Below are 11,002 nucleotides of genomic sequence, written 5' to 3'. Positions count from 1 at the left end.
TATATATATATATATATTTTATGACTCTTAAACTGTCCCTAAAATTCATATTAAAAACTTTTAGTTGAACCTAAATACATTCGACTAGAATTAGAATATATCGAGTTATACATCGTGAATCTTCGTTAAGATTACATGTGACCTGATGTAACCCCACATGGTTGGACCCATTTTGAGTGTTGTCGCCTAAAGTTGTCAAGTTGAGGAGTACGAATTTGCGAGTTCTATTTGAGAGTAAAATTCTTCTCTTTCAACCAATTCAAATAACCACAGATATAAGTGTGAGACGTGTTTAAATTATAACAAAGAAAATAGTTATATAAATATGAAAAGAATATTTTTATCTTAGACAAGGATGTTAATGGTCAATATCTTCGACGTTTAAATAAGTCTTATTCAGATTGGTGGATGGTTAAATATTTGTGAGCTAATCAGATTAGAATTTTATTGTAAAAAATACAATTTTAATCCTAAAAGTTTGGATTTCGAATGTAATAAATTAATTGAGACTACAAGCGGAGTACTAAAATGTAACATCCCGAAAAAGAAAAAAAGAGAAAAAAATCAAATTAATCAAATTAAATCTTTTCCTAGTTGACTTGGTCACCAATTATTCCTTAGTTCAAACTTTAAATAAAGATTTTGCAAAGATTTTCCTCCTCCGTAATCTGCAAATAAATTAAATTAATAAATATCACAAAAAAAGGGAAAACAAATCTCTCCCTCCTTCCTCACGTATTAACCGTTTCCCCCTCTCCATGAATCTCTCCCATATCTATCAACCACCTCCTCTCTATAATACTCCCTCACAATCGGTTTTTCTCCTATTTCGTTTCTCGGCAACAAGGCTGATCCTTCTCAATTTCTACTCAAGAAACCGAGAACCCAACTTGAAAGAGAGAGAGTTGGAGATTTCTGATCGTCTGAATTGAGAGATGAATCGAGGGAGAGACGGAAGACAAAAACAGCGGCGGACAGCAGCCGTGTGCGACCGTTCAGCGGCGACGGAGAGACCGGGATGGACGGCGGCAGGTTGCAGCGCTGACTGGACTCGGAGTAGCAGCAGCTGTTCGGTAGTTCCGGGCGGTTTCGGAACAAGGAGATGGCAGCAACGGTGTTTCTGGCGCCGGTGATGGCATTGGCGACAGTCAACGAAAGAGAGAGAAGAGGAGACGGCGGCTGATGCAACCACACGAGCAGCAGCGCGTCGTAATAACGGACAGCAGCGCCGCCTTGGAGAAGAGACCAGCATCGGCTGACCCGGCAGCGACGACGCCGACGGCACTTTGACAGCAGCGGCGCGGAGGAGACGGCAGCGGCGGCGAATTGTCAGAGAGAGAGCGAACAGCGACAAACGCCCCCGTGTGGAAGAGCTGCTCGACAGAGAGCTGTAGAAGAGTTAGAGAGAGAGATGACAGCGTGTGCTTGATTTGAGAAGATGATTTCAATTCCATTATGGAATTTCACGTAAGGTGAGGAAGATTATGGATTTGGGCCTTGTTTTATTTAATGTTTTAGGCCAAAGGAATTAATTTAAATTTGTAGGCCCACTGTTTTTGATAAAGGAGATGGCTTGGAGTCACGCTTTTCGAGAACGGGATGGAACACAAGTTAAGGCTTTAAACGAACGAGGTGGGCTTTCGAACTAAAGTGTTTTCAAGAGCTTTCGTTTTAATATATCGGTTTGAGCATCATGTTATGTGTGATTGATTTATTATATTTATTCCAATGATGAGGCGAGATATGTGATCAAAGTGAAAGTGTTGTTGCGCATGTTATGTGGTGCTATGTGTTGATTTATTGAGTGATATTATAAATTGCTTGGCTTTGTTGATGTGATGTGAATTGATGCTCGACCTTGACAGAAAAGTGATTTGTGTTTCAAATACGTTTTTAAGGAAAATAAAGTTTGCAAAGGGAATATCATGCCATGTTTCTGTTTTGAGAAATGTCTATCTGTTTGTTTAGCAAGGGAGTTGTCCCTATTAGACCTATTGAAATCGAATTCGGGTCTGACTAGGGAGTGAGTCCCTACTCAGGCTAATGTACACCAATGGGGATCGTGAGCTGTCTTTTGGGTCGGCCGGTCTAGTGATCGAGTTTGCGGCTACATTCTCGTTCACAAGATGTTGATGTTGATGTTGATGAGATTGATGTTGATGTTGATGTTGATGAGATTGATGTTGAGTGAGTCCCTACTATGAGTTTAATCGAATTTGGATCCTAGCAAGGGTGCGTCCCTACTCGGACTAGTGTACACGATGAGAACCGTGAGTTATAGAACGGGTTGGCCGGTTTTCGTGCTCGTGGTAAGTGGCCCCCTTACACGGCACCCTAAAGAACAGATATGACAGTTTCTTAAATAATTCAAGGAGAAATAGTTGTGTTTTGAAATGATGAGGAAAAAAGGATTTGAGGATGACTTGAAAGTTTGTCTGTTTGTGTTTGAGATATTTTTAGTGTCTCGGGTCTTTTCAAGTTAAAACCCCGAGGTCACTCAATGGTGTCATGATATAACTGTTTTTATAAAATTGTTTTGGCATTTGTCCACTGAGTGCATCAACTACTCAGCCCTGCATATGTTTTCTCTATGTGCAGATTGAACGGTGATGAGTGCGGTGGGTGTTGAGCATGAAAGTGAAGAAGATAGTAAATAAAATTTTCTGAATATATTATGTCTTCATACATAATAGTATTCTACTCTCGAAATGCTTTCACTAAATATTGTTTCTTTTGAGTTCGTGTATTGTTGAGATATTTTCAGTTGGAGTTGTTGATTGTTGAAATGATACTCTGATTTTATTCGAGCTATTCTCATTTGTTTTGAGCTATGGTCGAGTTGTGTTATTTTCCTCTTTCTTCCCCGCTTCTTTAATCCTCCCATAATTGCGATCAACCGTGTTTTCTATCCTTAGAAAAGGCGGACGTGACATAAAATTAACATGCGTATTTCATACAGGGATGCCGAAATCCCCTCCAACTTAATAAATTAGAACCGACGGTTCCAATTCAGCATCGACACTCGCATGGGATGACCTTCGCTAAGAGATACGCGGTCCAAATTCACAACAGAAAAAGAAAGAAACGATTGAAGAAGACGATCACACAAATAATCGAAGGGATAGAGAGATATTTCTCGAAAGAGAGAGGGAGAGAGTGTACAAGAGTGTGAGAGCATATGAGAGTGAATATAAATTTTATAAAAAAAATACTAGATAAATTAGTGGAATGTAAGACTTATATTAAGAATGGTAATAATGAAATGAGACATTTGATTATATATATTCAAAATGGTAAAAAAATATTAAAAAAAGAAAAGAGTATCATCTTATAATTTTTATGCATTCACAAAATTAGTTTCTTCCCCTTTACATTACTCTACAACATATTACATTTAATATATCTATTTATTTACAATTTTTACTTAATAGTCTACGCTTTATTCACTCACAAATATATTTACCAATTATTAATTAATTATTACTAATATATTAAAAAAGTTATTTTTTTACTAATAATATATCAATCATGTTTATTAAAATTTTATTTGGATTCTATTTAGTCTTTTTTTAGCGATTGAGAGAGTGTTTCGTAATTAGATAAAAAGGGATACGATCTGCGAAGGTGATTTGAAATTAAAACAAGGATAACGATTAACTTTATTTATAAAAAGATAAGATAGCTCAAAGTAAAAGAAATTAAATAAAAATTGGTTAACTGAAAGTTTAGCCTAGTTGATGTGCCTGAATCCAAGTGCAGTTTTACGAATAAACAAGATTAATTCTCTACCCATTTTTACCTTTCGATTCTAATACTACTACTAATCACCAAGTGGACAAAAGTTTGAACTTTGAATTCCATAACCTTTTATGATTAAATTTTTTTTCAATTTTGATTTATCTCTTGTATTAGTCATTTGCAAGATATACATTGATACATAGAAATATAGATTTTACCTTGTTTGTGTGACCGCTTCATGCCTATTAAGTCACTATCATCACTACGAACATATGAAAGTTACTATCTTGAAATTTCAAACTCCAAATTTAGAATATATGTCCTACTTATATTTCTAACACAAACAATCAAGATTCATCATATAAATTTAATTTAAATATATAAAAGCACAGCCTCATGAATCATGACCCATGATGCAACACAACAAAAAAACCCACAAATCAATTATGCGAGGAATATCCGTCTCACTTGAACATAAATACCCTGTTGTTTTTAGTTACGCACTAATACACGACTAATGATGATTGAGCCTTAATAATTACTCCTACTTAATTAATTTACAAATGTTTTAATAATTAAAGCTGTTTTACATGGAAGTGAGGTAAGCATCAATTAAACTAAGAGGTCAATTTGACGACGTCTTCATGGGCCTCAACTTTGGTTATTAAAAGATTAAAGCTTCAATCTTATCTGTACTTTGCTAGAAAATAAATCAAGTTTATTCAACAAAAATGTATATACTACACAAAAAGAAGTGGATTTTGATGCTTTGATATCTGTGGATTTTTCGCATAAAAGCATCACATTCGCTGCCTCTGATTGATTGTTAGATTTTTCAAATTTTGGTTCGTCTTTCTGCTGTGGAATGAGATTATTGAAAGAACGTAGTGGTTGACGTATGGCCTTTTTCAATAGTATAATATGATATCAGCATATTTTATAGCTGTATATCATCTTTACGTAATTTACTACTATAATTTTACAAATCGTCACTTATATAATTTATTCAGGTGGAATTTGCATAAGATTTTCAATGGGTGCTCGGCTGCTCGCCTTAAATTAACATCATCAAAATGTAATACTCCCTAAGTCTTACTTTTCTTTTTAATTTATTATTTAAAAGAAATTACATTTTTTTTTCAATTTTTCTCACATTAATATACAATATACAATTTTTTTTTTCTATTTATCCCATAAAAACAACTTCTCATAAAAATCTTATGCGATCAGCAAAATATGACATTTGCCTTATATTGAAGAGAGTATATATAAATAATATTCTCTCCCTCTAATGCAAAACTGTAAAGTATGGGAGGAAAATATATACTTCATCTGTTTCCTAAAAATATGAACTTTGGTAACGACACGGGTTTTAATACAAAATTGGTAAAGTATGAAAAATGAAAAGAAAAATGGGCAAAATAGGAGAGAGGAAAATAAAAAAGGAATGAAATTAGTGTTAATGGATTGAGGGATCCATTTTTTAAAATGGAGTTAGGAAACGGACTAAAAGGTAAATAGTAGTACTCCCTCCGTCCCTTAATGTTTGTCCCATTTTACCATTTTTGTCCGTACCACAAAGTTTGTCTCACTTAGAATCTTACTGAAATAGACATTAAATACATCCATTAATCTCTTCAACGTGGGATTCTTATTCCACTATATACCTCTATTTAATATAAAGTCAAACAAATTGTTAAATTTAGATAAACTTTGGGGGATGGAGAGAGCAATAGTATTTTCTATTTGTATGAAATGAGAGGAGTACCATTACTAGTTGAAATAATGTTAGCTGTCAGTGGACAGTATTAGTGAGACACATTATTTGTAGTGCAACATCGCGGTTAAAAACTTTCTGAAATAAAAGTGGGTTAATTTTGTGGGAGGGATTAAAATGACAAAGGAGCCAATTTTTGGGATGGACGAATTATGTTATAATCGTTCTAAGTTATGTGTACATAAAAGGATCGATATCAATTTCGAAGTGATATTTTAAAAGTAAAATGTAGTATAAGACTAATTATGTACTTTCTACGTATTGTATTTCATTTGTTTGCTAGAGTAATATAAATATGATTCAGTATCAATGTATCACACATATTTCTGATATGATTCAGTATCAACGTATCACACATATCTGATATGACTGATAGACTCCATATAAATCCACTACTTATTGTAGAATCGCAAAACTAAATTAAATTAGAGGTTTTACATCTAGTTTTTTATGGATGAGATGCGCAAATGTATAAATTATTTTTTGCCTTTATCACAAGCCTATTTTACCTCAGCTCAGGGCAAATAAGTCATAACATATTAGGAAGATTTAACTTCATTCCAGAATATATTACTTCATTCTAGTAGGTTTTTACTTCATTCCAATAAGATTATTACTTCATTCTAGTACATGCAGATTGTTTCACGGACGGAGACGTCAAGACCATCCCGTCGACGCTGTGATACTCCCGAAATTCCGGCTATGACAACAAAATGAAGTGATAGCCTAATTGAATGGTGTAACAAGCACATAGAATGATCTAATAAACTATTAAATGAAGTATGTTTAGAAACATTTGAAATCCTACTGGAATGAAGTAAATAGCTTTTCCAATGAAGTAATAAAGTTTTTGAATGAAGCAATAAAGCTACTGGAATGAATTGTATTTTTTTAAGTGAATAAAGTAAAATCCCAGTTCAATAAATTCAAATGAACCATGTGTTGAATCATTTTAAAATCTACAAAAAGTAAGTAAAAACATACTGTAGTTTCAAGGTATTACGTACCAAAATGAAGTAATAAGCCTACTACAATGAAGTAAATGAGCTTGCAATGAAAACCGAAATAATTGCGCATCTCATCAAAAAATTAGATCTAATGGCCCTAATGTTTGGTCTTTAAAATTTGTTTGACATTGATCACAACTCATGATTGATATATATATATATATATATATATAATGTAATCAAATGCAAACTCTAACTATTATATAAACTTCAAACTATGATATAGACCGTTAGAATATGTCAACAGATGATAAAACAATAGCAACAAAAAATATCAACACAATGTCAACAGTTGATGTTGTATTGACATTTTTTGTTGCTGTTATTTTGTCATCTTTTGACATTTTTTAACGGCCCAGATCATATATATATATATATATATATATATATATATATATATAATGTAATCAAATGCAAACTCTAAGTATTATACAAACTTCAAACTATGATATAGACCGTTAGAATATGTCAACAGATGACAAAACAATAGCAACAAAAAATATCAACACAATGTCAACAGTTGATATTGTATTGACATTTTTTGTTGCTGTTATTTTGTCATCTTTTGACATTTTTTAACGGCCCACATCATAGTTTGGAGTTTGTACAATATATAGAGTTTGCATTTAATCATTACCTCATAGTATAATAGAGTATATATATAACATCTCCAAAATCCTTTGTAACACGTTGAATATATTTGATAAGAATATAGAGTATACTTCCTCCGTCCCTAATAATTTGTCATCATTTGGCTCGACACAGGTTTGAAGAAATGCAATAGAAAGTGGAATTAATGGTATGTGAGTATTACTTTTATATATTAGTTTTATAATAAAATATGATCGTGAATGAGTTAGTGGAATGTATGATCCACTATCACAATTGATAAAAGTAAAAGGTGACAAATTTGTAAGGACATGCGGAAATATAAACCACAATATAAATAAGTGACAAATTTTAATTGACGGATGGATAGAGTAATATATAATGTCTAAATACTCCATATAGGAAATTATTACTCCATATATAATATAAGTTCATATTTATTTGACACTGTTCAGTTAGCCGGCAAGTAAGGATTACATACGTCATATAGTACTATAGTATGTTAACATGGAAGTTGATTGTTTGTATACTCCAAAGTACTTATTATATTAATAGTAATTGAAAAAGACTTTGAAAGCAGATGTGAGATAAAAATTATATACAAAAAGATGAAATTTCAAATTTCTATAGTGATTCAACCTTGCATTTGACTCGTAAACCAAACTTAATAGTGAAATAGTAACCTTATTAAGTCCTTAATAATTTGAATCTCATAAGACGGCATATCACGGCCAATATATATTGTGTGTGTGTGTGTGTGTGTGTGTGTGTGTGTGTGAATATTCAAGATTGAATAAAGGTTCTCTATACTTGTGAAAATAGACGAGAAATAGTAAATCACCAAATTCGTGTTATTAAATTTTTTTTATAGTGTTATCGACATCAATCAATGTGTAAGTAAAAGTTGTTTTACCAAAACAAATAAAGTGACAAGAGGGCATACATATTTCTGATTGGAAATAATGGCATCGAGTGCGACATTAGACCTACCAGCACATCACACACACAACCCCTACATAATTATATACTTACATCACTAGTGGAGCATTAATATTATCATTAATTTTTCCTGATCATAGTGGTTACCGTGTAGTAGCGCCATTCTGTTTATTATGTGCCTTTTCAACGGCATCTTTTGCTTTAGTCCAAAATATTGGGGTATTAATCACCCATTATTCTCTTTATTAATTACTACTATGAAGCGTCGTTGCATGCTTACTTTTCTAATCTGTGAAAGAGAGAGATAATGGAAGAATAAACAACAAAATTGCATTTGGACACAACACAAGACTTCCTAATTATTATAGATATATTAAAATTAACAAAGAACACACAAACTCTAGCGATTCTCTAAGTACAAAATAATTTACTCTGATTCCGATAAATAAAGAGAACCAACCAATTTCGATTACCTCTACTCGTACTAGCTATATATAACTAATTTTCACAAGCACTATTCAGAGAGGGAGAGGGAGAGGGAGAGGGAGGGTCCGTGCACATTCAATTCAATACTAGTGATTGATTTTTATGTGCTAGATTTTGTAATTAATCGATTAATTAACTTAATCCTCATTATAAAGTGGGGTGATTATTTAGCATTTGCATTGGATTCATAATCTGCTGAAGCTGCCGGACAACCAATACTTGGCGAATGTCCCAGAGTCTTTGCCGGAGCACCACCGCCTCGTTACGGAGGCGTTCATTTTCGCCTCGGAACATCCGGGTTTGGCAAACAATAAACCGGAGCCGGTTCATTTGTTCTCGGTTCCCAACCTTAAGCCGGTTCGCTTGGTTCCTCAGATTCTCCAAGTGTTTCTGTTTTCGCATTCGGGACCGCCGCGCCGACTCCCGGTTCGACATCATACGCCTACGCTTTCGATCATCCAAAACAGTCTTACCGCACCCGGACCGTTTTTTATTAAATTTATCCGGGTCCTGGTCGTCCGAACCGGAACTACAGGCCGGGTTTTGGGTGGGCGAACCGGAATTGGAACTGACCGGATCCAGTTCATGGGAGAAAACAACCGGTTCATCTTGTTGGTTAAAGAAAAAAGGGAGGTCGTGGTTATCCCAATAGAAACCGGGTTCGAAGGGGTTGCCGAGGAGGGCGTCGCCGGGGAAAGAAGCCGGAAAAGTGGACAACATGGTCGGAAAAGGGATAAGTGGGAGGGGGAGAGGAGAGAAGGGGAAAAGGGAAGGAACGAAGGAGAGGAGAGCGGTATTTAAGGGCGAAAGCGTGGGCTGTTGGGTGGGGGCATTTCGGTCATTTGAAGGGTGAATTGGTGAGTCAGGCGGCACTAGTGGTGGTGGGGGCTATCTATAGCTTTAATTACATCAGCAGGTGGTTCCCATCTTAAGCTTAGTCACGAAGAAATAAGACAGGTGGGATTGTTTTTCACACTGTGGTGGTGACCTGACCATTTTTTAATCAATGTGTTTTCCGCTCTACGAGGGCATGAATAACTCCGTCTCCATTTACGGCCCCAAGTCCCCTCCACGTCATCATTCCTCTACAGTTGCGGCACATGCCCCATCTCCTCTAACTCTGCAGGCCACAACTCGGGCCGCAACTAATAAATGACACTATTCACAACTCCAACCTATTTTAAACGTAAAATAAAAAACGCCGGAAATTTATAACAGAGAAAATTTAATTTCGCCGAATACTGCAAAATTACAACATAGTAATTTTAAAACTGAAAATAAAATAAAATAAAATATCGTCAATGCTGGAAAACGTTGGTGCGAGTCCAAATTTCTTCGATTAGATCGGCTTGGAGGCGAATGTGTTGTTCCTCTTGACGAATGGCAGACGTGCATTTCTGCAACGTCGATATACTTTGCCGGCCCACAACATCGGTAGTTTGGCTGAAATACATGTCATGAGCTACAACTGTATTGACGACGCGTAGGAACAAATGCCTCTGCATTCGGAACCGGCGACGGAACATCTGATCACTCCATCGCGGATCTCTAGAGAAATAATCCGTGAAAAGCCGCAAGGCAGCTTGTTCACGGTCTCGGTGAATATACATCCGGGTACGTGGCACCCGAGTTTGTTGTTCGTTCCAAGCTTGAATAGCGGTTTGGTAGCGTTCAACTTCGTTGTTGATTTCTTCTTGGATTGCTGGTAGCGCCTCTGCTAACACCTGGGACATTTGATCTTCGAATATTCTTTGACGATGAGGCATTTTTTCAAATTATAGGAAGAGATTTGAAGTTGAATGTGAAGTTGAACGTGTATGAAAATGGAGTAGTATTTATAAAAAAAATCGAATTTAAAAAATAAAAAATAAAAATCGGTTGCGGCCCGGCCCGAACACAAATAACCTTGGGTCGTGCCGCGTTGCGTCACGTCCCGAGCCACGTAACCCCGTCCCAGGCTGGGCCGCGGGACGGTCACCAGGCCGGGAACGCGGCCCCGCGACCGCCCAGGCCGTGCCGCTCGTCCGTCTAACGCGTGGGACGGGCCGGGACTCGCGATGTGCGGCCCGGCCCGTAGCGTTATTCATGCTCTGAGCATTCACACACTTGACCAATACGGTTTTCAGAACTTACTGTTTTCCTGCTTTTAAGTACTGTCCATTGATTATTACAGTATTTCCCCTATCTCATTCCAAATAAAATGGTTCTTTTTCATATAAATTAAATTTTAAATATTTACTAAATTACGTAAAATGAAAATTATATAGGAGGGAGGGAGAATATGACAAATAACTGAAAAAATAACGTAAATAAAATAAATAATTATGAAGGGGTTATTAGTGTTTAATTAGAAGCTAGTTATTTCCATTAAGCAATTATTGAATTGTTTATTATAATGTAGACATAATACGCAATTAAATTTGGGGAGAAAAACTTAAGAAATTGA

The 11,002-nt window shown here is 35.5% G+C and overlaps 1 protein-coding gene and 1 long non-coding RNA gene across 2 annotated transcripts; one reads left to right on the top strand and one right to left on the bottom strand.

The window, feature by feature from the left end:
* The first annotated feature begins 530 nt into the window (after positions 1-530).
* LOC121776114 lies at positions 531-2,643 on the top strand. The gene is made up of 3 exons (XR_006045237.1): positions 531-1,472; positions 1,546-1,632; positions 2,599-2,643. It is a non-coding gene; the product is annotated as an uncharacterized LOC121776114 (long non-coding RNA).
* Positions 2,644-8,469: 5,826 nt separating this feature from the next.
* Positions 8,470-9,323, bottom strand: LOC121776185 (bZIP transcription factor 11-like). Its single transcript, XM_042173334.1, has one exon. It carries the CDS (start codon positions 9,274-9,276, stop codon positions 8,704-8,706), a length of 573 nt encoding a protein of 190 aa, XP_042029268.1. The 5' UTR covers positions 9,277-9,323; the 3' UTR covers positions 8,470-8,703.
* Positions 9,324-11,002: the final 1,679 nt, after the last annotated feature.

This window comes from Salvia splendens, chromosome 18 (assembly GCF_004379255.2).
Source record: "Salvia splendens isolate huo1 chromosome 18, SspV2, whole genome shotgun sequence".
Classification (NCBI taxonomy): domain Eukaryota; kingdom Viridiplantae; phylum Streptophyta; class Magnoliopsida; order Lamiales; family Lamiaceae; genus Salvia; species Salvia splendens.
Note: the sequence above shows the minus strand (reverse complement) of the source record. Positions and strands in the feature narration are given on the sequence as shown.

Excerpts from the sequence above, each read along its gene's own strand:
- LOC121776185 (XM_042173334.1), bottom strand. The coding sequence starts at position 9,276 with ATGTTGTCCACTTTTCCGGCTTCTTTCCCCGGCGACGCCCTCCTCGGC.